The sequence below is a fragment of the Chiloscyllium plagiosum genome, chromosome 23 (assembly GCF_004010195.1).
Source record: "Chiloscyllium plagiosum isolate BGI_BamShark_2017 chromosome 23, ASM401019v2, whole genome shotgun sequence".
NCBI classification, from domain to species: Eukaryota; Metazoa; Chordata; class Chondrichthyes; order Orectolobiformes; family Hemiscylliidae; genus Chiloscyllium; species Chiloscyllium plagiosum.
The window spans coordinates 31,682,702-31,707,086 of record NC_057732.1 but is presented as its reverse complement, the minus strand read 5'-3'; the positions used below and the strand labels follow the sequence as shown (position 1 = coordinate 31,707,086).

The 24,385-nt window shown below is 41.1% G+C and overlaps 2 protein-coding genes across 2 annotated transcripts in view; one reads left to right on the top strand and one right to left on the bottom strand.

The window, feature by feature from the left end:
* The window catches only part of fbxl13 (F-box and leucine-rich repeat protein 13), a 314,516-nt gene that overhangs the window by 149,571 nt on the left and 140,560 nt on the right, over positions 1-24,385 (top strand). The gene's annotated exons all lie outside the window — the stretch shown is intronic.
* Positions 1-24,385, bottom strand: part of lrrc17 (leucine rich repeat containing 17) — a 67,721-nt gene that overhangs the window by 26,958 nt on the left and 16,378 nt on the right. Inside the window, exon 2 of the mRNA XM_043713825.1 lies at positions 12,144-13,031. Coding sequence (XP_043569760.1) covers positions 12,144-12,894 — 751 coding nt within the window. The 5' untranslated portion in view covers positions 12,895-13,031. The remainder of the gene's footprint in view (positions 1-12,143; positions 13,032-24,385) is intronic.

The following is a 24,385-nucleotide window of genomic DNA, read 5'->3' as shown; positions in this document are numbered from 1 at the left end:
TTTTTGTTACTGCAAGCTTAGCTATGGCACATTTACTTTCCTCACCCAAAATATGTAAATAATGTATCCAGGTTCTTTAGCTATTCCTTGGTATCAAATGGAAGTTAATCAAGTTGTCTGAAGACTGGCATGTGTGATGGGGTCATTTGCTTTGTCCAGCCTTGCAACATTTTGTTTGATTTTCATCCTTGATTTTTAAAATTTGACAGAGACCTTTTCCATGCTTCTCATGTGGCTTTCTCCTTTATGGTGCACTACTAGGGTGCACGTAAAAATACCTTCCACAAAACATGGTAGGCTATCGGCAGCAACGGAATTGTATGCAACCACAGTCTGTAACTTCATAATTATGCACATGCTTCACTTGGACCATTTTCATTAGGCCATTGATTTAACTCAGGCTCTATGTGGAATATAGGAGACCATACCCTGGAGTAACACCATCATACCTAAAATAAGGTACCAACTTGATGAAGTTAGATTCTGAATAAAATACATGTTGAAACAATGGAAACACATGCTATAGACAGATCTAACTTATCCCACAAATCAATAGCTCAGATTAAAGGGCTGCACTCATGCCATAATTCGATTCTTCTGAATGCAGTGAATCTGTGGATTCTTTACTGCAGAGGGTTGTAAAGCCTAGGCTATTAAATGTATTCAGGGCTGAGAGATATATTTTCAATCAGTAAGGGAATCAAGGGTTATAGGGAAAAGACGAGAAAGTGAAGTTGGAGACTATGGGATCAGCCATGATCTCTTTGAATGGCAAAGCAGGTTCGATAGACTCAAAGGCCTACTTCTGTTCCCATGTTGGATGGTTTTATGGATACAGTAAAGGCTATAGTCCAACTGCAGGCTTTTGCTCTAGGCGTAGTCTCACCCTTAGCCAAACTGTGGCTGTACAGCTACAATATGGACATACTCATAACAAAAACATACCAAAATAATTTATTGTTCCTAGTCATTTTGTCAAATTTTGGCTTTGGCCTTGCTGATGATATAGAAAATTCAACCAGAGTTCCTACTCCTGGTTGCTTTTCAGTGTCTTCTGTTGCACTACGCTGGTATATGGACACAATGTAAGAACATGAATGCTTTGTTATCATAATTGACTATCCCTGTACACCCTGTCTTCAAAAAGCAGGACTGGTCTAAGCTGACCAATTTCTACTCTCAGTCTACTTTCAATCAAAGTGATGGAAGGTGTCATCAATAATTCTATCAAGGAGTACTTAAAAACAAAGTGTTCACTGAAACTCAATTTGGGTTTCAGTGGAATCAGTTGAATCCAGACTTCATTGCAACCTTTTTCCAAGTTTGGATAACAGAGCATTGACAGAATGACCGTAAGACAGCATTTGACTATGTGAGACATTAAGGAGCAGTATGAAAACTGAAGTTGATGGGAATCAGGGAGAAACCTGCCACTGGTTGAAATCATAACTGCATGCAGCAAGATATAGACAACATTCAAGCCAGGCTGGTAAGGGCTTTTTTATTCATTAACAGGATGTGGGCATTGCTGGCTAAGCTAGCATTTACTCTCCATCCCTAATTGCCCAAAGGACAGTGGAGAATCAGAATGGAAGCAAAATTCCTGCCATGACCTTGTCCATCAAGGTAAAATCTAACTACCTCTTTGACATTCAAAGAATCAATTCCATTATTGAATCTCCCACCATCAACATCCTTAATATTATTATGGACCAGCAATTTAACTGAACCATGTTAAGTACCACGGCCACAAAGCAGACCGGGACTGGGAATTGTACATGGACATCTAAACTTCAGCTTTTTAATTTCTTTTCAGCATGTACAAGGCAAAAATCATAAGTGTGATGCAATACTCTCCACTTGCCTGAATTATTTCAACTCTAACCATCATTCAAGCAGCATGATACCATCTAGGACAAAATGGAACTCAATACCACTGCCTCAAATGTTCATTTCTTCTTTCTGTTGCTAATACTAGTAGTAGCAATATTTATATTCTACAAACTGCAGCAATTTGTCAAGGCTCCTTCAACATGTTCCAAACCCATGACTTGTACCTTGCAGAAAGAGAATTAAAGATGCAATAGAACACCCCTGCCTCCAAGTAACACACCATTCTGATCTGGAATTGTATTGCTGTTTTTTCACCATTGCTTGGTCAAAGTTCTGGGCACTCCCTCATTAAAAAAACTGACAATGTAGCTAAGATATATGGCCTTCAGTGGTTGCACTCCTTTTCATGAACAAAGGATGAGCAATAAATGGTGGCTTTGCAGCAATGGTCAAAGCCAAAACAAACAAAAAATTAAAGGAAAAACTCCCCAGTCTAATCATTGGGCTCACTTTTCAGTGGGATATAACATGCTATATTGTAACGATGGCTGTACAGTAAATTCCCCATTATCAACATGTATTGGGAATATTGGAATGCTAGTTACTTGAGAAATGCTTTGTTAGAAATTACCCTCCAGTATTCTGAGTAAAACATGTAAATGTACATGTCAAAGGGGAAGCACTGCTGGTGACAGGTGGGAGAACTAACCACATGGCGGGTGAACATATATGCAAGTCTAAATAGATGACTTTGAAGAAACTTTAGAAAAATGGTAAATTTTCTTTGCCATTTTTGATAGTTGCATGAGAATTCTGAATGCTTGGACTCAGAAAATCTTAACACGAGTTGTGCTCTTAGCATTGTATTCATAATAACCTGGCACCTGCTGCCTAACTAGTAACCCGCAAACCTGCATTTGTCCATTGCCTAATTTCCAGCTAGTGGCAATAACCTTTGAAAGATAGGAAGGCAAAGTTCTTTGAAGTTGAACTCCAACATGATTTGCCTGATATTGAAAGTTTGGATCAATGATCTGTCCTTGCATAATTGATTCTTATCCAACGCATAATAAATTAGATACATAGTATTCCAGTTTTCTGTGATCAATTGATTGATAAGTTTGGAATTGGGACTTTTTTTCCACCCTATTTTAAATAGCTCTTTTATTTGATGCTTTAATGGATGGAAATTTACATAATGAACAATAATAGTGCAAGTTTTTTCTTAAATCTATAGCGAATATTTTAATTAAACCAACGGTAATTGTGATTACTGTCATAGTTAAGGATGTGAGAAAGGCTATTTGTTCAATTCGGCTATTGGTCACCTTCATAATTGCAAAGTAACACTATACCAAGTCTATACCAATGGTACATGACAGCATTTAAGTGCAAAATGTATTATTTTCCATTCTACTGATTGGATATCTTCCATTATTGACAATGTTGACATAATATTCATAAAATTTCATGCTCACAAGAACCAGCTGTTGGATTATTTTTTAAGTGTCAACCTTTCATGTTTATTTTGGGAAACTGTGTTGTAAATTAGCTCTTACTGTAATGATAAAAAGCTACAAAGAGAGCAATTTGCTTATATCCAAAGTAGGATACTGTACATGGTCAACTTTTGAGCATGAAAATATTATTACTATAGGCTGCTATAGAATACAAGGACAAACTACAACTGGTTCTTGTACAGTTATAACCCTATGCATCATTGGTTATCATGTTAAGAAGTTAGTGTATGTAATCTCTATAGTTTGCAGCTGAGGTAAATTCTCACTCCTTAGTCTGTACTGATTGCAATGCAACCCCCCCACAATTAGTGGTTATAGTGATCCACATAGGAACCAACAAAAAAAAGATGGAAGGAAGAAACAAATTCTGCTGAGGGAGTATGAGCAGCTAAGGGCTAAATTAAAAAGCAGAACCATAAAGGTAATTTTTGGATTACTACCTGAGGCATGAGCAAATTGGCACAAGGCTAATAAGAATAAAGAGGTAAATGTGTGGCTCAAAGATTGGTGTGAGAGAACGGTTTCAAAATCATGGGACATTGGCATCAGTACTGGAGAAGAAGGGAACTGTTCTGATGGGATGAGTTCCATCTGAATCATGCTGGGACCAGAGTCCTTGCAAATCACTGTAGATAGTGCTTTAAACTAAATAGTGAAGTGTGAGTTCAATGGCATGGAAAATCATGGGAAAGAACGGAGGGCTCAGAAAAGATTAAAATTCCCAGAGCAAGTAAAAGGACAGAGATTATTGAAGAGGTCAGGAATCTAACTTCAGGCACAGCAGATAAGGGGAGAAGGCAGCTAGTCAATGCAGGACTGAGAATGTTGTACTTAATTGTAGAACACATAACAAGGTAAATGAGCATGAGGTGCAGTTTGCAATTGAGGTAGAATGTGGGTATCATGGATACATGGATGCAAGCGGATCAGGGCTGGGTACTAAATATCCAAGGATATACGTCCTATTAAAAGGACAAGATGATGGGCAGAGGGGGTGGGGTTGCTTTGAGTGTAAGAAATGAAATTTAATCTAAAGCAAGGAATGATATAGAGTTGGAAGGTGTAGAATCTGTTTGGGTATAATTGAGGGAAAAACCAAATCTAGAAATGTCAATTGTCGAAAAACTCATCTGGTTCACTAATGTCCTTCAGGGAAGAAAATCTGCCATCTTTATTTTGTCTGGCCTACATATGACTCCAATATGGTTGACTCTCAATTGCCCTCTGAGATGACCTACCAAGCCATTCAGTTGTACCAATTGTTGCAAAGTCTCAAAGAAATGAAGTTGGACATTGACCTACGAACCAGGAAAGACAACAGCAGAAATAGGTCTATCGACCATGCAAAGTCCTCCTCACTAACATCCAGGGGCTAGTGCCAAAATTGGGAGAGCTGTCTCACGGATTATTCAAGCAACAGCCTGACATTGCCTGTAAGGTATGATTCTGTGAGCATGATGTCCCAGAAACCACCATTACCAGCCCTGGATATGTCCTGTTTCACCAGCAGAGGTGATGGCACAGTTGGGAAGGTGTTGTCCTTGGAGTCCCCAACATTGACTCTGGACCTCATGGCGTCTCATGGCTTCAGGTTAAACTTAGGCAAAGATACCTCCTGCAGATTACCACATACCATCCTCCCTCAGCTGATGAATTAGTACTCCTCCATGTTGAACAACACTTAGAGGAAGCACCAAGGATGACATGGGCACAAAAACACACTCTGGGTGGGGGATTTCAATGCATACCATCCGGAGTGGCTCAGCAGCTGTACTACTGATCAAGCTGGTCAGGTCCTAAAGGACATAGATGCTTGACTGAGTCTGCAACAGGTGGTAAGGGAACTTGTGGCCCAGCATAACACCCACTCAACCATTACCATCAAGCCAGGGATCAACCCTGGTTCAACGGAGAGTGCAGGAAGAAATGCCAGGAGCAGCACTAGGCATACATGAAGATGAGATGTCAACCTGGTGAAGCCACCAAAAAAAAGACACTTTTACATGCCAAACAGCATATGTAGCAAATAATGACAGAGCTAACAATCCTGCAACCAATGGATTAGATCCAAGCCCTGCAGTTTTGCCATATCCAGACATGAATTAAACAACTCACTGAAGGAGGAGGCTCCACAAATATCCCCATCCTTAATGATGGAAGAGCCCAGCACATCAGTACGAAGAGTAAGGTTCAAGCTTTTGCAGCAATCTTTAGCCAGAAGTGCCAAGTGGACCATCTTGATCTCTTCCAATGGTCCCAAGCATTACAGATACCAGTCTTTAGCCAATTTTATTTACTCTATGTAATATCAAAAAAATGGTTGGAGGCAATGGATACTGCAAAGGCTAAGGGCCTGACAATATTCTGGCTATAGTACTGAAGACTCCTGCTCCAGAACTTGCTGCTTCTCTAGTCAAGCTGTTCTAGTATATAGTTACAACGCTGGCATCTACCCTTCAACGTGGAAAGGTGCACATAAAAAGCAGGACAAATCCAACTCGGCCAATTACTGCCCCAGTCTACTTTCAATCATCAATAAAGTGTTGTAAGGTGTCATTAATAGTGCTATCACGAAGCACCTGCTCAGTGACATCCAGTTGGGGTTCCGCTAGGGCAACTTAGCTCCTGACCTCATTAGTTCAAATATGGACAAAAGAGCTGTATTGCAGAGCTGAAGTGAGAGTGATAACCCTTGACAACAAACATAGGCTGCATTCAACCAAATGTGGCATCAAGGAGCCCTTGCAAAACTGGAATAAATAGGTATCAGGGGTCAAACTCTCCACTGGTTGAACTCATACCTGACATGTAGGAGGATGGTCATGGTTGTTGGAGGTCATCTCAGTTCCAGAACATCTCTGCAGGAATTCCACAGGATACTATCCTCGGTCCAACCATCTTCAGGTGCTTCATCAATGACTTTCTTTCCATCATAAGGTCAGCAGTAGGACTATTTGCCAATGATTGCACAATATTCAGCACCATTCACAACTCCTCAGACACTGAAGCAGTGCGTGTTCAAATACAATAAGATCTGGATGATATCCAGGTTTGGGCTGAAAAGTGGCAAGTAATTTTCGCGCTACACAAATGCCAGGTTATGGCTATCACCAATAAGAGACAAGGTAACCACCGCGTCTTGACATTCAATGGTGTTACTATCACGGAATCCCCCAGTATCAACATCTTGGGAATTGTCATTGATCAGAAATTCAACTGGACTCATCACATTAAACACAGTGGGGTAAAAACAATGACTGCAGATGCTGGAAACCAGATTCTGGATTAGTGGTGTTGGAAGAGCACAGCAGTTCAGGCAGCATCCAAGGAGCTTCGGAATCAACGTTTCGGGCAAAAGCCCTTCATCAAGAATCCAAAAGGTCGATTTTGAAGTTCCTTGGATGCTGCCTGGTGGGGGAAGGGGAAATGAGAAAACAGTTTAAGTCCACATTGATGCTCTGGGGTTGAAGTGTTCCGAGGCGGAAGATGAGGCGTTCTTCCTCCAGGCATCTGATGATGAGGGAGCGGAGGTGATGGAGGCCCAGGACCTCCATGTCTTCGGCAGAGTGGGAGGGGGAGTTGAAATGTTGGGCCACGGGGCAGTGTGGTTGATTGGTGCGGGTGTCCCGGAGATGTTCCCTAAAGTGCTCTGCTAGAAGGCGCCCAGTCTCCCCAATGTAGAGGAGACCGCATCGGGAGCAACGGATACAATAAATGATATTAGTGGATGTGCAAGTAAAACTTTGATGGAGTGGCTACAAGAGGAGGTCAGAGGCTAGGCATTCTGCAAAGAGTAACTTACCTCCTTACTCCTGAAAGCCTGTCCATCATCTACAAGGCACAAATCAGGAGTGTGATAGAATACATCCCACTTGCCTGGATGAGTGAGTGAAGCCCCAAAAATGCTCAAGAAGCTTGACAGCATCCACAAAGAGATAACTGAGGATATTGATCGTGATCTTACCAGAATCACTGGAGGCAGGGAGAGTCCCAGAGCACTGGAACAACCAGCTAATGTAACACCCCTTTTTAAGAAGGGAAAGTGGCGGTTACCTTGACTTCAGTCATTGATAAGATTTTAGAGTCCATTATCAAGGATGAGATTGAGGGTACTCGGAAGTGCATGGTAAAATAGGGCAAAGGCAAAATTCTTTGAGGATAATGAATGAGTTAGACAAAAGAGAACCAATGGACAGGATCTATTTGAATTTACAAATGCCTTTGATAAGGTGCCACACAGGAGCCTGCTAATACAGTAAGAGCCCATGGTGTTAGGGGCATTGAGAAGGCATTGGTTGACTGGCAGAAATCAGAGAGTAGAAGCAAAAGGGTCTTTTTTCAGGATGGCAGCTAGTGACTGCAGGGTTCTGTATTGAGATCACAATTATTCATGTTATACATTAATAATCTGGACAAAGGAACCGAAGACATTGTTGCAGTTGACACAAAGATAGGTGGAGGGAAAGGTAGAGTTGAGGAAGTGGGGAGACTGCAGAAGGATTAGGATGTTAGGCAGGTGGGCATAAACATGGCATATAGAATACAATGTGGGAAATTTTGAGGTTATGCTCTTTGGTAGTGTGATGATGCTGCTCTGTTAACAAGGTTATGCTGACCTTGCGCCCCCCCCCCCCCCCCCCCCCCCCCCCCCCGCAAAGGTTGTAAAAGACACAGCTTCTGAAACGTCTGGGCTTGGGTGGGTTTTAGGGCCAATCTATTTATAGATAACAGATACTGCCTCAGGTAAAGGCTTTCAGGTTTTTGAAAAAATAACACTTGTACAATGAAAAGGGAGTGGCCAGTTCTCCCAGCTCAGCTTTTCACTGGTGTGATTTGGTTTTTAGCATTAGTGTTGTGAAGCTGCTGACCCAAAGAAGCAGGTCCATACTGATTCTCTCTCCGTTAGTTGTTTCTGTTAGGCGGGGAGCCAAGACCAGTGGGCACAGCCTTAGAATTAGAGGGGGTCAATTTAGAATGGAAACGAGGAGACATTTCTTCAGCCAGAGAGTGGTGGGTCTGTGGAAATCATTGACACAGAGTGCAGTGGAGGCCAGGATGTTAAATGTCTCCAAGGCAGATATTGATAAATTCTTGATCTTGCAAGGAATTAAGGCCTCAGGGCAAGTGCGGGTAAGTGCAGTTGAAGTGCCCATCAGCCATGATTGAATGGCGGAGTGGACTCGATGGGCCGAATGGCCTTACTTCTACTCCTATGTCTTATGGTCTTATTGTTGCTCTCTGACTTCTCTCCTGTAAGACACTGTGTTTGATTTTACCCTTTGTGCCAAGGTGTGTTTATGGGAATTTTTGCAAGTATTTGGACCAGCATCATTACGGAGGGATAGTCTCTTGGATTTTCGGACAGGTTAAGCTGTTCGGTATTCTGTTCTCTTTTGTTTCTGTTTCATTCAGTAATCTTGTATATAAATTCTGTTTTGTTTAAAACTAAGTGATTTGACCAGCTGCATCTCTCCTGGAATATCCATTTACACCTGCCTAAAAAAACTAGCAGAATTAGGATCTGGACTACTTTCTTGAAATGTTGAGGGGGTATGGCCTGGTCCATAACAGTAGGAAGAATAGAGATTTGTATTATTTTCTAAACAGGGAAAGGCTTTGGACATCTGAAGCACAAAGGGACTTGGAAATCCTAGTTCTAGGCTTGCTTAAAGTTAACATGCAGGTTCAGTTGCCAGTTCGGAAGTCAAATGCAATGTTAACATTCATTTCCAGAGGGCTGAAATACAAGACCAGAGATGTACCATGGAGTCTATACAAGGCTCTGGTCAGACAATATCTGTGGATATTGTGGTCTGTTTCTGGCCCCATATCTAAGGAAGGATGTGTTGGCACTGCAGGGGGTCCAAAGGAGGTTTACAAGAATGATCCCAAGGATGAAGTGCTTGTCATATGAGGAGCAGCTTAGGATTCTGGATATGTACTCAATTAAATTTAGAAGGAGAGGGGATCTGATTGAAACTTACAGAATACTGAGAGGCCTGGTTGAGTGAATGTGGAGAAGATGTTTCCACTAGTAGGAGAGACTAGGACCCAAAGACACAGCCTCAGAGTGAAAGGATAACCCTATACAACTGAGAGGAGGAGGAATTTCTTCAGCCAGAGGGTAGTTAATCTGTGGAATTCATTGCTGCAGAGTGCTGTGAAAGCCAATTCATTGAGTTTAATTAAGACAGGTAGTTAGGTTCTTAATTGGCAAAAGGATCAAGGGTTGCGGGAGAAGGCAGGAGAATGATTCTGAAAAAATGAACCATGATTGAATGATGGAGCAGACTCGATGCGCCAAGTTATACTCCTATGTCTTACGATCCAAGGTGGCAGCTCACCGCCACCTTCTCCAGTACAATTAGAGATGAACAATAATTGCTTGCAAGCCAGGGAAGCCCACAACCCCTGAACGAATAGCAAACAAAATTATGCTGGCCAAATGTGCTGCCTGAGCCAGTAATGAACAAGTTCTCTGATTAAATAAAAAATGAGAAAGTATAGTTTACCTCTGTCAGTTATATTGAATATCATTTTGACATTGATAAGAACTATTTCAATACTGTGGCACTGAGAGAATCCTGATTGTAGGGATTCAAAAATGGACTGCTGGCAAAGATGTATAAGATTTTGAGAGGTACCAACATATTTAAGGACTTGAGAAAAAAAAGGAGATTGGAGACAGTAAGGTGGTTTACAAGAATGTTGAGGTGAAATGTTTTTAAGGATAAGAGTTGTTTGCATTGCACGGTGTATAAATTAATTATATTTTAGGACTATAACTTTGTATATTAACATGTTACAGTTTATGACTGCATCTTTAAATTTTTGGTAATGGAAGGGATCATGTTTGCTGGTTAATAGTGACCAGAGATTGTATAATTGTTGAAGATCAAAGGAAGCTTCAATTTATTATCTAGAGAGGCAGATGGAATGTATTTATGCTGGAAGGTTTTCTCAGTTACAATAAGTAGATCTTAAGTCTCCCAAAGTACCAGAAAGGTATTATAAGTGTTAAGTTGTAAACCACTGTGTTGTCAATTATCCCTTTATTTATCGAATGAAAGGAAATCAGAATCAAAAATATCTGATTAACATTTCTACTTTAAATGCATCAATACAAAGCTAATGTATTTTCTATTGCAATACAAAAAAAGCAAAGGAAGCCATTTTGAGATTAGGTTATGTATATTTAGACACACAGAGAAACATCAGAGATAGACAAGTATTTGCAGTTTTGTCTTGAGTGGTTTGCAGCCAACTGAGAGACATAGGGAGACCTGCATTATAAGCAAAGAAAATGCTGATGAACAAACAGACTGTGGGTGGGAGCCCATGCTTAGATTGAGGACTGACTCATTAGCAATTTAAAAAAGAATGGAAATTTTGGAGAGCATGGATCAAGATTAATATTTCACTCCCATGACAGAGAATTCTGAAAATAGAAGTTACTCAGCTGAGAATGTAGAAGAGAGGAAAGTTCCATTTTCTATGGAACTGATAACTTTGTAGAGAGCATCGTATGTGATGTTGCAAGGAATCTTTTATTTGTATAGTTTAATGCAGAAGTTACTTATAAAAGAAAATAGTTTAGTTCCTTTTGTCATTTGATGCAGTAAAAGTTTAAACATGTGAAATTTTGTCCTATTCTTTCAGCTATTTATTGAAATGATTGTACTCTGTAGAGGTTTTATCTGGGTAATGATAGAGACATAGAGATGTACAGCACTTGCATTTATCTGAATTAAACTCCATCTGCCACTTCTCAGCCCATTGGCCCATCTGATCAAGATCCTGTTGTAATCTGAGGTATTAGATTACTTTTAGATTAGATTACTTACAGTGTGGAAACAGGCCCTTCTGTCCAACAAGTCCACACTGACCCTCTGAAGAGCAATCCACCCAGACCCATTTCCCTACATTTACCCCTTCACCTAACACTACAGGCAATTTAGCATGGCCAATTCATCTAGCCTGCACATTTTTGGACTGTGGGATGAAACCGGAGCACCCGGAGGAAACCCACGCAGACACGGGGAGAATGTGCAAACTCCACACAGACAGTTGCCTGAGGCGGGAATTGAACCCAGGTCGTGGCGCTGTGAGACAGCAGTGCTAACCACTGTGCCACCGTTCCGCCCACTGATAGATTAAAATGAGAGTGACAACACTTGAAGAGAGAGAATGTTAACAATATTTGGCAAACATAGAATCATAGAATCCCTACAGTGTAGAAGCAGACCATTCAGCCCATCAAGTCCACACCAACCCTCTGAACAGCACCCCACCCATATCCACCCCATCCTTGTAATCTCACATTTCTCATGGCAAATCCACCTAGTCTGCATACCCTCAGACACTAAGGGTAATTTATCATGGCCAGTCCATCGAACCTGCACATCTTTGGACTGTGGAAGGAATCTAGAGCACTTGAAAAATATATAAACTCCACATGGACAGACAACCAAAGATAGAATCAAACTCAGGTTTCTGGAGCTGTGAGTCAGCAGTGCTAACCACGGAGCCACTGTGCTGCCCCAGGACAGGGAAAGACACTTGAATATGCCACAATTTAATGGAATTGAGTAAGAAACTGGAAGTAGGTATCATTGGCAAAATGAGCTCCAAGTGAGTGGAAATTGCACAGAACATAGAGAAAGATGCAAATATCTGGAAGATACCATGATGGTATATTTTCTAAAGAATTTTCATTGTATTCTAAAACCATATTAAATCACAAATGAAATTTCAATGCAAAATTGCTTGTAATTTGAAAGTCACACTGACCTTTATTTTGGCAATCTATTCTTGACTTTGGGAAAAGGTAGATGTTGCATTTTGTGGAGTCAGCAGTATTTTGAATCGGTAAAGGACGCTCATCATTATTCTCATCCTGGCACAGCATGCTCACATTGATTGTCTTTAACTTATGACCAGCAAAATGTTTCGGAGCTTCACATTTGGCTAGATTACCTAGATTTCGTTGACCAGGAATCTGCAACTTCCTGATCATTTGGTCCAGCTTACAATTACAATTCCAAGGGTTGCCATAAATGCGCAGATATTTTAGTTTGGGGATAGGCATAAAAACCTCCTCTGACATAAACTGTAATTGATTGTGCTGCAATAATAAAGTAGTCAGTTCATCCAGTCCCTCAAATGCACCTTCTTCAATATATGCTATAGCATTTCGTTGTAAGTCGAGGCTCTTCAAATTCTTTAATGTTGAAAACATCAGGGCCTTTAACCTATGTATTCTATTTCCTGCTAACTGTAAATGAACAGCATCCCTTGGCAAATTAGGAGGAATTGTAATAAGTTGCTTATCTTGACAATCCATTATTTTTTCATTTTCATGCAAACTTTCACTGCATATGGTGCTTAGGAATTGATCAAATCTTTTGATATGAGTGGAGCGCTTTTTGAGACATTTCTTGCCGCAGTCCCTCATTCTGTTTCCATGGCTGCCATTCTTAATTTTCACGAACTCTACTGCTCTACAAAGGAGTAGCACCAATATAATCCTAATTACTTGCATCCTGATATCCAGATGGTTCCAGCAACAGACTGGTGACTTGACACTATACAAGAATCCAAAGAAACTTGAAAACTAAGATAGCCTCAAATGATTTGGGTTTTGGACAGACTTGAACCAATTGTTCCATGCAAGGCAGTCTGTGAAGAAAAAAAAATTAAGTATAGTTACTAAACCATTACGGTAAGGTAGAAAAGGACAAGTTAGAAATGTGACTGAAACATAGATCATACAGCGGATAAAGTATAACTGAAAAAGGACACGTTGACTTTGATTCAGATATTTATTATAAATTTAGTGAGCTTATCAATTGTTTGCCAAATCACACTTAACTTGCCTGGTTTAAATTTAAGCAAAGCTTGACAATTACCTGACAGTCATTATTTATTTGGTGCATTCTCCAACACCTCTACCAATTAGAATCTATTTGTCAACCAATTGCAATTCTCTTTTCAATCAATTGAAAAAGATTGATTTCTGTTTGCATTGGTGTTTCTTGTAATTGACCTGATGAGTGAAAGATGAAAAGTTTCGAGAAACTGTCTTTTATCAGCAATGCTCAAGTTCTGTACTACCAAACTGTAAACAAGTATTAACTTAACAATACATTGAGAAAATAGGCCTGTCATATATCTTAGGCAGTAGTGCAACATGAACATTAACAAATCAATAGCTAGTTCTCTAATGGATTCAAGAAAGCAAAATCATTTTTGGGTAGTAGCTGTAAATCATGCCTCGAAAAGTGAATGAAGCAGCCATAGCACTGGTTTTGATCAGGCTGTCTAATTTCAAGAAGCAGTCTTTAATGAGTCATTAATTTCACTGGACTAGTAATCCAGAGGCCCAGTTGAATACTTTGGATTCTCCTCATCAGTGAATCTATTTGACATCGGTTCAAACCCATCACCATAGCTTCTGGAATTTTTAAAATGCCGGGTGGCCAAGAAACCGTTCTTGTTTGTGGAAACTCCATGGACCTCCAATGGCATTTCGAGGAGGTATTCCTGCTGGCCTGATCCGCACATGACTACATACCCACGGCAATGTGGTTAACTTTGAAATGCCCTCTGAAATGGCCAAGTAAGCTATGCAATTAGATTAAAAAAAAGGAATGAATGAAAATCGGACAGATCATCCAGCATTGACTTAGGCATCAGAAACATCAATGGTAAACAGATCCCCATCATAGAACCACAGACCTGTACGGCATGGAAATAGACCCTTCAATCTGACTAGTCTGCACTGATCAGATACCTAAACTAATCTAGTCCCATTTCCTAGCATTTGGTCTATATTCCTCTAAACCCTTCCTATTCACGTACCCATCCAGATGGCTTTTAAATGTTGTAGTTGTACCAGCCTCCACCACCTCTGGCACCAAGTTCCACCGTCTGCATGAAAATGTTCCTTTTGAATCTTTCCTCTCTCACCTTAAACCTCTGCCCTCTAGTTTTGGACTCCCCTACCCTGGGAAATGACCTTGGCTATTCACCCTATCCATGCTCCTCATGATTTTATAAACCTCTATAAGGCCACCCCTTGGTCTCAGATGCTCCAGGAAAATAGCCCCAGCTTATTCAACCTCCCCTCAAACCTCCAACCCAGGCAACATTCTTGTAAACCTTTTTTGAACCTTTCAAGTTTCACAATATCTTTCCTATTACAGGGAGATGAGAATTGAATTCAATATTCTAAAAGTGGCCTAACCAATGTCCTGTGCAGCTGCAACATAACATCCCCTATACTCTAGGAATTCGCTCAATCCCAACTATCTACCCCTGATATAAGCCTCCTTCATTTTCTTGACCAGAGCCTCAATTTTTCTGGTCATCCAACATTCCCTATACCTACTAGCTTGCCTTATGCACAAAAAGAACATGCTGTCATGTAGCTCTTGTATCTCATTATAAAAGGCCTCCTACTTTCCAATCATGCCTTTACCTGCAAATAGCCTCCCGATCAATGTTTGAAAGTTCCCATCTAACACTGTCAAAATTGGCCTTACTGTAATTTAGAACTTTAACTTTTTAATCAGTTGCATCCTTTTCCATAACTATTTTAAAACTAATAGAATTATGATCACGCCCCAAAATGCTCCCCTACTGACACCTGCCTCAAGTTTTGCTCCTTCTCTAGTAGGTACATCCACATATTCAATATGAAAATCCTCTCCATCCAAGCCCTTAATATTATGGCAGTGCCAGTCTATGTTTGGAAAGTTAAAATCCCCTACCATTCCAACCCTATTATTCTTACCAACCCTGCAAATTTTCTTAACAACTAGGTTTTTGGTTTGTGCCAAAACTGGGACATCTGTGAGCAGCCATACATAGTCAAACTCACATAAAATTATCCCTTACAGACAATATCCCAGATAGCAAATATCACTATCCCTGCGTATATTCTGTTTCACTGTCAGTTGATAACATAGTGGTATTGAGATTGGAGGGGATTTTGTTACGTGTCCTTAACATTGACTGTGTACCCCATGAAGTTTAATGGCAACACAGATCAAATATAGGCAAGGAAACCTCCTGTTGATTAATATCGACACCATCCTTGTTCCCTCATCTAATGAATCAGCACTCCTCTCAGTTGAACACCACTTACAGCAAGGGCACAGCGTGTACTATGACTGATGGGCTTCAATGTTCATGACCAACAGTGGTTCAGTAGCACCAATACTTAGTAAGCTGATATATGTCCTTTAGGAGTCAAAGTGATACTTGGTCTGTGAGTAGGTGGTGAGTGGACAACAAGGAAAATTTGTCTAGGCCTTGTCCTCACCAATCTGTCACTGATGCAGCTGACCATGACAGTATTGGTAGGAGTAACCACTGCATAGTCCTAGTGGACACAAATTCTCATCTTCAAAGTGAGGATACCTTCAATTTTGTTGGATTGCACTACCACATAAATGAAATAGAATGCAAACAGATCTAGCAACTCAAGACTGTTCATCCATAAGGCCTATTACCAGCGCCTGAATATATTAAAGCATAATCTGTAACCTAGGCCTGGCTTACACTCACTCTCCTATTATTATCAAGTGAGGGGATCAACTCTGAGTTGATCCCATGCAAGTAAGCCAAGTTAAAAATGAGATATCAACCTAGTGAAGCTATAACACAGGAGTAAATCACCGAAGTAAAGAAGCATGATGCACTAGACAGAGCTAAGTGATGCCACAACCAACAGATCAGATCCCAGTTCTGCCACACCTAGCTATGAATTGTGATGGGCAATTAAACGACAACACAAATATCTTCCATCCTCAGTAATAGGAGAATCCTGCATATAATTGTAAAAGGCAAGGCTGAAGCTTTTCAGCCAGGAATGCTCATTGGAAGATTCACTTCAGCTTTCTCCTGAGGTCCTCAACATTACAGATGTCAGCCTTCAATCATTTTGATTCATACAATGAAATATCAAGGTAGCAGTGAATACTACAAAATGATTCGTATTACCGAAGACTTGTGTTCCAGAATTAACCACTAACCCTGCCAAGTAACTCCACTACAGCAACAAAGTGACATCTACATAGTACACAAAACATTATAATGCAGTACAGTTCTGCTGACCTGTGGAACCAATCTGAAGCCTATCTATCCTATACTAATCCTTTTCCATCCATATGTTTTTCCAATGACCATTTAAATGCCCTAAAAGTTGGCAAGTCTACTACTGTTGCAGGTAATGTGTCCCACGCCCCTTCTATTCTGAGTAAAGAAACTACTGCTGACATCTGTCCAAATCTATCACCCCTCAATTTAAATCTATGTCCCCTTGTGCTAGCCATCACCATTCGAGGAAAAAGGCTCTTACTGTCCACGCTATCTAACCCTCTGATTACCTTATATGTCTCAACTAAGTCACCTCTCAACCTTCTCTCTAATGAAAAACAGCCTCAAGTCCCTCAACCTTTCCTCATAAGACCTACCCTCCATACCAGGAAACATCCTAGTAAATCTCCTCTGCACCCTTTCCAAAGCTTCCTATAATGTGGTGACCAGAACTGTGCACAATAATCAAAGTGAGGCCGCACCAGAGTTTTGTACAGTTGCAGCAGGACCTTGTGGCTCCAAAACTCAATTCCTCTCCCAATAAAAGCTAACACACCATATGCCTTTTTAACAACCCTATCAACCTGAGTGGCAACTTTCAGGGATCTATGTACATGGACACCAAGATCTCTCTGCTCATCTACATTACCAAGAATCTTAGCATTAGTTCAGTACTTTTTACTCCTGTTGTTCCTTCCAAAGTGAATCATCTCACACTTCTCCGCATTAAACTCCATTTGCCACCTCTCAGCCCAGCTCTGCAGCTTATTTATGTCTCTTTGTAACCTGCAATATCCTTTACCCCTATCCACAACTCCACCGACCTTAGTGTCATCCGTAAATTTACTCACCCATCCTTCTACGCCCTCATTTAGGTCATTTATAAAATGACAAACAAAGGCGGCCCCAAAACAGATCCTTGTGGTACACCGCTAGTAACTGAACTCCAGGATGAATATTTCCCATCAACTGCCACCCTCTGTCTTCTTTAAGCTTACCAATTTCTGATCCAAACTGCTAAATCACCCTCAATCCCAACCCTCCATATTTTGTGCAATAGCCTACTGTGGAGAACCTTATCAAATGCCTTACTGAAATCCCTGTACACCACATCAACCGCTTTACCCTCATCTAACTGTTGGTCACCTTCTCAAAATAACTCAATAAGGTTTGTGAGGCACGACCTACCCATCACAGAACTGTGTTGACTATCCCTAAATCAACATTTTCCTCACAAGATGATTATAAATTCTATCTCTTATAACCTTTTCCAACACTTTACCCACAACTCAAGTAAGGCTCACTGGTCTATAATTACCAGGGTTGTCTCTACTCCCCTTCTTGAACAAGGGGACAACATTTGCTATCCTCCAATCTTCTAGCACTATTCCTGAAGACAGTGACGACAAAGACTAAAGGTTCTGTATTCTCCTCCCTGGCTTTCCAGAGAATCCTAGGATAATTCCCATCTGGCACAGGGGATTTATCTATTTCCACACTTTCCAGAATTGCTAACACCCTCTTGCGAACATCAATCCTGTCTAGTCTAGTAGCCTGTATCTCAGTATTCTCTTCGACAACTTTATTTTTCGTCAGTATTCTCACTGAAAAAAAGACATTCATTTAGCGCTTCCCCTATCTCCTCAGACTCCACGCACAACTTCCCACTACTATCCTTGATTGGCCCTAATCTTTCTAGAGTTATCCTTTTATTCTTGATATACTTATAGAGAGCGTTAGAGTTTTCCTTGATCCTATCTGCCACTGACTTCTCATGTCCCCTCCTGGCTCTTCTTAGCTCTCTCTTTAGATCTTTCCTGGCTAACTTGTAACTCTCAAGGGTCCTAACTGAGCATTCACGTCTCATCCTAACATAAACCTTCTTCTTCCTCTTGACAAACCACAGCTTCAGTAATCCACGGCTCTTTTGCTCGACCACATCCTCCCTACCTGACGGGTACATACCTATCAAGGACACGCAGTAGCTGTTCCTTGAATAAGCTCGACATTTCAATTGTGCCCATCCCCTGCAGTTTCCTTCCCCATCCTATGCATCCTAAATCTTGCCTAATCGTATCATAAGATTAGGCAAGATTTAGGATGCATAGGATGGGGAAGGAAACTGCAGGGGATGGGCACAATTGAAATGTCGAGCTTATTCAAGGAACAGCTACTGCGTGTCCTTTCTGCCAGCGATAACTCTTGCCCTGTGGTACATACCTATCCCTTCCCATCTCTAAAGTAAACATAACTGAATTGTGGTCACTATCACCAAAGTGCTCACCTACCTCCAAATCTAACACCTGGTCATTTTCATTACCCAGTACCTAATCCAATATGGTCTCGCCCTTGTTGGCCTGACTACATACTGTGTCAGGAAACCCTTCTGCATATGTTGGACAAAAACTGACCCATCTAAAGTATTCGAGCTATTGTATTTCCAGTCAATATTTGGAAAGTTTAATTCCCTCATAACAACTATCCTGTTACTCTTGCTCCTATCCAGAATCATCTTTGGATGATTCCTCTTTTGTTCCATCTCTGGAACTATTTGGAGGCCTATAGACAATTCGCAACAGGGTGACCTCTCCTTTACTGTTTCTAACCTTAGCCCATACTACGTCAGTAGACGGGTCATCAAACGTCTTGTCTGTCACACTGTACTATTGTCCGTGACTAACAATACCACCCCCCACATCCTTTACCATCTTCTCTGTTCTTACTAAAACAACTATATCCCGGAACTTCCAACAACCATTTTTGTCCCTGCTCTATCCATGTCTCCAAAATGGCCACAACGTCGAAGTCCAAGGTACCAAACCATGCTGCAAGTTCACCCACCTTATTTTGGATGCTCCTGGCGTTGAAGTAGACACACTCCAGACCACCTTCCTGCTTGCTGGTGAACTCTTGCGACCTTGAACCCTCATTTCTGACCTCACTACTCTCAACCTCCTAGACACCGGAACTACAATATAGGTACCCATCCCCCTGAATCTTTCTGGCAATGTGTGAATATTTTCTCAGACATGTCCAAATCCAGCCCAGCCAATGAATATCCCATCAGATTTCTCTTGATCATCAGTAAAGTGATGGGAAGATGTTGTTGACAGGGCACTCTAGTGGCACTTGCTCTACATTAACTAGCTTGCAGACACTCAATTTGCTAATCAACTTCTAACCTCATTACTATTTTGGTCCAAACATCGACTGAAGAGCTGAACTGCAAAGTAAGCTGATAGTAATTGCCCTTGACGTCAAGGCAGCATTTGATACACGTGGCCTTGCAAAACTGGAATTGGTGTAAGTCGGGAGAAAATTGTGCGCTGGTTGAAGTCATACCTAGCACAAAGGGAGATTGTTCTGGTGTTGGATGTCAGTTAACTCAATACCAGGATATTACTGCACAAGTCCTTCAGAGTAGTGTCCTGTGCTGAACCATTTTCAATTGCTTCATCAAAGACCTTCTTTCCATCTTAAGTCAGGAATGGAGATGTTTCCTGATAATTCACCAACATTTGGCACTATTCAAGACTGCTCTGATACCGAAGCCTCCATGTGCAACAAAACATGGACAACATTCAGCTGGAGTTGATATATGGAGCAAATGTACATTTGCCACTTAAGTGTCAGGCAATAACTAATCTGCAACATTCAACAGCACTACCATCTACAATTCCCCACCATCAAAATTCTCAGAGTCCCCATTGACCAGAATTTGAACCAGAACAGCCATATAAATGTGGCTACAAGAGCACATTCATCTCCTAACTTCCCAAAATGTATGTCCACTATCTACAAGTTAAAGCCAGGAGTGAGATGAAATACTCTCCACTTGCCTTGATGAGTGTAGTTGCAATAGCACTCAATAGGATGACAATTCAGGGCAAAGTTGACTGGTTGATTGACATCCCATTCACTAGTTTTAATATTCACTCACTTCATCACCAATGCACAATGTCAGCATTTACTAGATATATGCGCAAATCACCAAGACTCCTTCAACAACACATTCCAAAGGAGAAGAACAGCAGATGCATAGAGCAGTACTACCTGTAGATTCTCCTCAAAACCATACACCATCCTGACCTAGAACTAGGCCAGAAGTGGTAAAAAAGATGGTGAGAAGGAGGGTGCCTCCATCCTTCCGATAGGAAGGAGACCAGAATTGCATACAATATTCCAAAAGTGGCCTAACCAGTGTCCTGTACAGCTGCAACATGACTTCCCATACTCTGACCAATAAAGGAAAGCATACCAAAAGCCTTCTTCACTATCCTATCTACCTGCAACTCTACTTTCAAGGAGCTGTGAACCTGCAATGCAATAACTCTTTGTTCAGTAACACTCCCTAGGACCTTACCATTAAGTGTATAAATCCTGCTAAGATTTGCTTTCCCAAAATGCAGCACCTCGCATTTATCTGAATTAAACTCCATCTGCCACTTCTCAGCCCACTGGCCATCTGATCAAAATTCTGTTGTAATCTGAGGTAACCTTCTTTGCTGTCCGCTACACCTCCAAGTTTGGTGTCATCTGCAAACTTACTAACTGTACCTCTTATGCATACATCCAAATTCTTTATATAAATGACAAAAAGTAGAGGGCCCAGCACTGACCCTTGTGGCACTCCACTGGTCACAGACCTCCACCTTCTTTATGGTTGACTTATTTTGGCTGCAGCTACAAGATTGAAGCTAGTGAAGCTAGCCATCCTTAGTTTCACACAATGTTATTACCCTGTCTGGAAGATAGCTATTCTTTCTATCGTGCCTATATTAGAACTAATTTTTGTCATTATTAAATGAGGGAAAATCAGAAGGCTTCCATCAATTTGAAATGTTGACTTTAATTAAATAACAGGGAAAACAAAGACTGAGCATTTGCATTTGGGATTAAACAGGGATACTTACCTATCCAGCATCAACACATTTACAGTAAATGAATGATGTCTTCACCCAACTCAGTTTTATTGAAAGTAGTTGCCAAAGAAGTCCCAAGTGAGTTACTGTGTCCAGCGCTTCAGTGATGTGAGTTGATGAAGGTGACATTCTTTCTGTTAAATGTCACAACTCTTTTACTCAATGATAATCTGATTCTCAGATCCTCATCATCAAGAACCTGCCCCCATTTCATGCTCCAGCTGTCCAGAGCACAGCATGGAAGGATTATTTTGTGCCCTCTGTGTGTACAGTACTGCACTGAACCCCTAGAACTGTGCAAGCATGGAAACTTCACATTGAAGCATCATATGGCTTCCACTAGGACTATTGAGAGCAAGTATTGCATAGTATATACACTGGAACTCATGATATGACATGCTTACCACCACGCGTGTGCAGACGAAAATGCCAGAAATGCTCCAATAGATGACAATAGATGACATATTTGTTAGCACCCCCACGTCTCATTCATCTGGAGAACATTCTATCAAAGATGAAAGACAGTGAGCCTTCGGCACTTTTTTCACATCATGAGGAGACATCTTACTGGTCATTTTATGAGGCTAGAGGTTGCTGCTGGTTCTGAGTTTCCATATTTCCTCATTAATCTCAATGGCCTCTCTGTGTTCAGTGACCACAGAAATGAGAACAGATACTGTGCTTGGATCCATCATTGATGGTTCCAATGGCCTATGTGGGGAATATTAGATAGAAGGCAGCTTCTCAATAGTGTGGTCAAATAGCAGTTGCAGCAAATACAAATGACAATATTCTCTATATATTGTTACATGGAGGCCTCTGTGTGGGTGGAGAGTGGTAATGACCATCAGCGACCCCTGCTCTGTTGTCTCCTACCGTTAAATATTAAGTCCATAATTATTGTCCTGTCTATATCCAAGCATGCTGCCTCTAAACCTACAGTTGACTTTCCTAAATTCTCCACCTCTTTAGTGGCCCATAATAACCTGTATTGATTTGGAATGAAAAGATACTCAGGACAGACTGTGGCCTAACCCTCTGACTTGGAAAGACAGCACCAACTGAAGACTGATCAGACTCTTGACTAATATTTGTGCAGTTCCCCAACTGATTTAACATTAATCCCCTGCAGGACTGACAATGGCCCACTCCCCTGGCTGTATTAATATGGAACCTCTGACTCTGAATTCATTAATTGGCTAACTGATTTGGCAACGACATAGGTAGGAAGAGGGGTGGGGAGGTCATTCAAGAGCTCAGGGAGTTAGGCTGGAAGCTAAAAGCTAGGACAGACAGAGTCGTCATCTCTGGGTTGTTGCCGGTGCCACGTGACAGTGAGGCAAGGAATAGGGAGAGAGTGCAGTTGAACACGTGGCTGCAAGGATGGTGTAGGAGGGAGGGCTTCAGGTGATTTCTGAATGATTCGAATCACGTCCAGTGCACGTGGGAATTGTACAAAAAGAAATGTGTGCACTTTAACTGGAGGGGTGCCAACATCCTGAAAGGAAGGTATGTTCGTGCAGATTTAAGCTAATGATACAGGAGGCTGGGAAGCAAAGCAGCAGATCAGAAACTGAGCAGAAAGTAAAGGTTTATCGTATAAACAGGCAGAGCCAGTTAAATGACCATGCTGAGGGAAGGAATCATAACAATTCTAAAAGTCTGAAAGTGGTCTCATCATTAAACTGTAAACTTTCCTATTTCTAAATGTGTTTCGTTTTAACGTATTTCAAGATTTATAATCCCTCCAGAAAAGGGTGATGTTGATGCAGAGGTTTGTTTTGTGATCCAGGTTCTCCGTTCCTCGTGCTTCAGTTTCGCAGTCTGTTCATTGAAATAATACACTGCTTTCCCATTCAACTCGCCAAAGTGCTCAAACACAGATACATTTTCCCAACTATGATCCAAAGACCAATATTTCGAAATATCAAAGAACAAAGAAAATTTACAGCTCAGGAACAGGCCCTTCGGCCCTCCAAACCTGAGCCAATCCAAATGTACTGTCTAAACTTGTTGCCCAATTCCTAAGTATCTGCATCACTCTGCTCCCCACGCATCATAAAATAATCTACTGTGCCTGCCTCTGCCACCTCTGCTGGCAACGTGTTCCAGACACCCACCATCCACCACCCAATGAAGCAATTGCCATGTGTATCCCCCTTAAACTTTTCAACTCTCACCTTGAAAGCGTGACCTCTCGTCATTGAATCCTTCACCCTGGGTAAAAGATTATCTCCATCTATCCTGTCGATATCCTTCATGATTTTGTAAACCTCAATCAGGACCCCTTCAATCTCCTTTCTTCTACTGAAAACAAACCTAACTTACTCAACCTCTCTTCACAGCTAACACCTTCCATATCGGGCAACATCCATTTAACCCTTCTCTGCAACCTCTCCGGTGGCTATTCCTCTATCAAAATTATTATCAAATTTTAGAACTGCTGAAAGGGATTGTCGCTCTGAGGAAAATGGCAGAGCATTCAATTGTTGGATATTTGGGATGATTCTCATGTTCGACAGCTTTAGAGAAGATTTAGAAGAATTATTACTACATTGTACTCTTCTTTCAGGGGCATCAACAGGAGATTCTGTGGCAGTGACCACAGATTTAGGATGGTTTGTTGCTTTCCCTGTGCTAGGATTAAGAACGTCTCGAAACATTTCAAGAACATTGTTAAAGGGGAGATTGAGCAGTCAAAAGTTATACTACATATTGGTAGGAATGATATTTTTAGGGAAAGATTAAAGCAGTACAGAGTGAATGCAAGAGGTGAGTTCGAAGATGAGAAATAAAACCTTAAAAGTAGTAATTTCTGGTTTACTCCCAATGCCAAACTGAACCGAGAGGGAGCAAAAGGCTAAAGGAGAAAAATCGATAGCTGAAGAGCTACTGTGTTGTTGAAGGATTTAGATTTTTGGGAGATTGGAATCTATTTTAAAATAGAAATGACCTGATCAGAAAGGTTTGGTCTAAGCTAAACTGGAAAGCAACCAATATCTTAGCAGG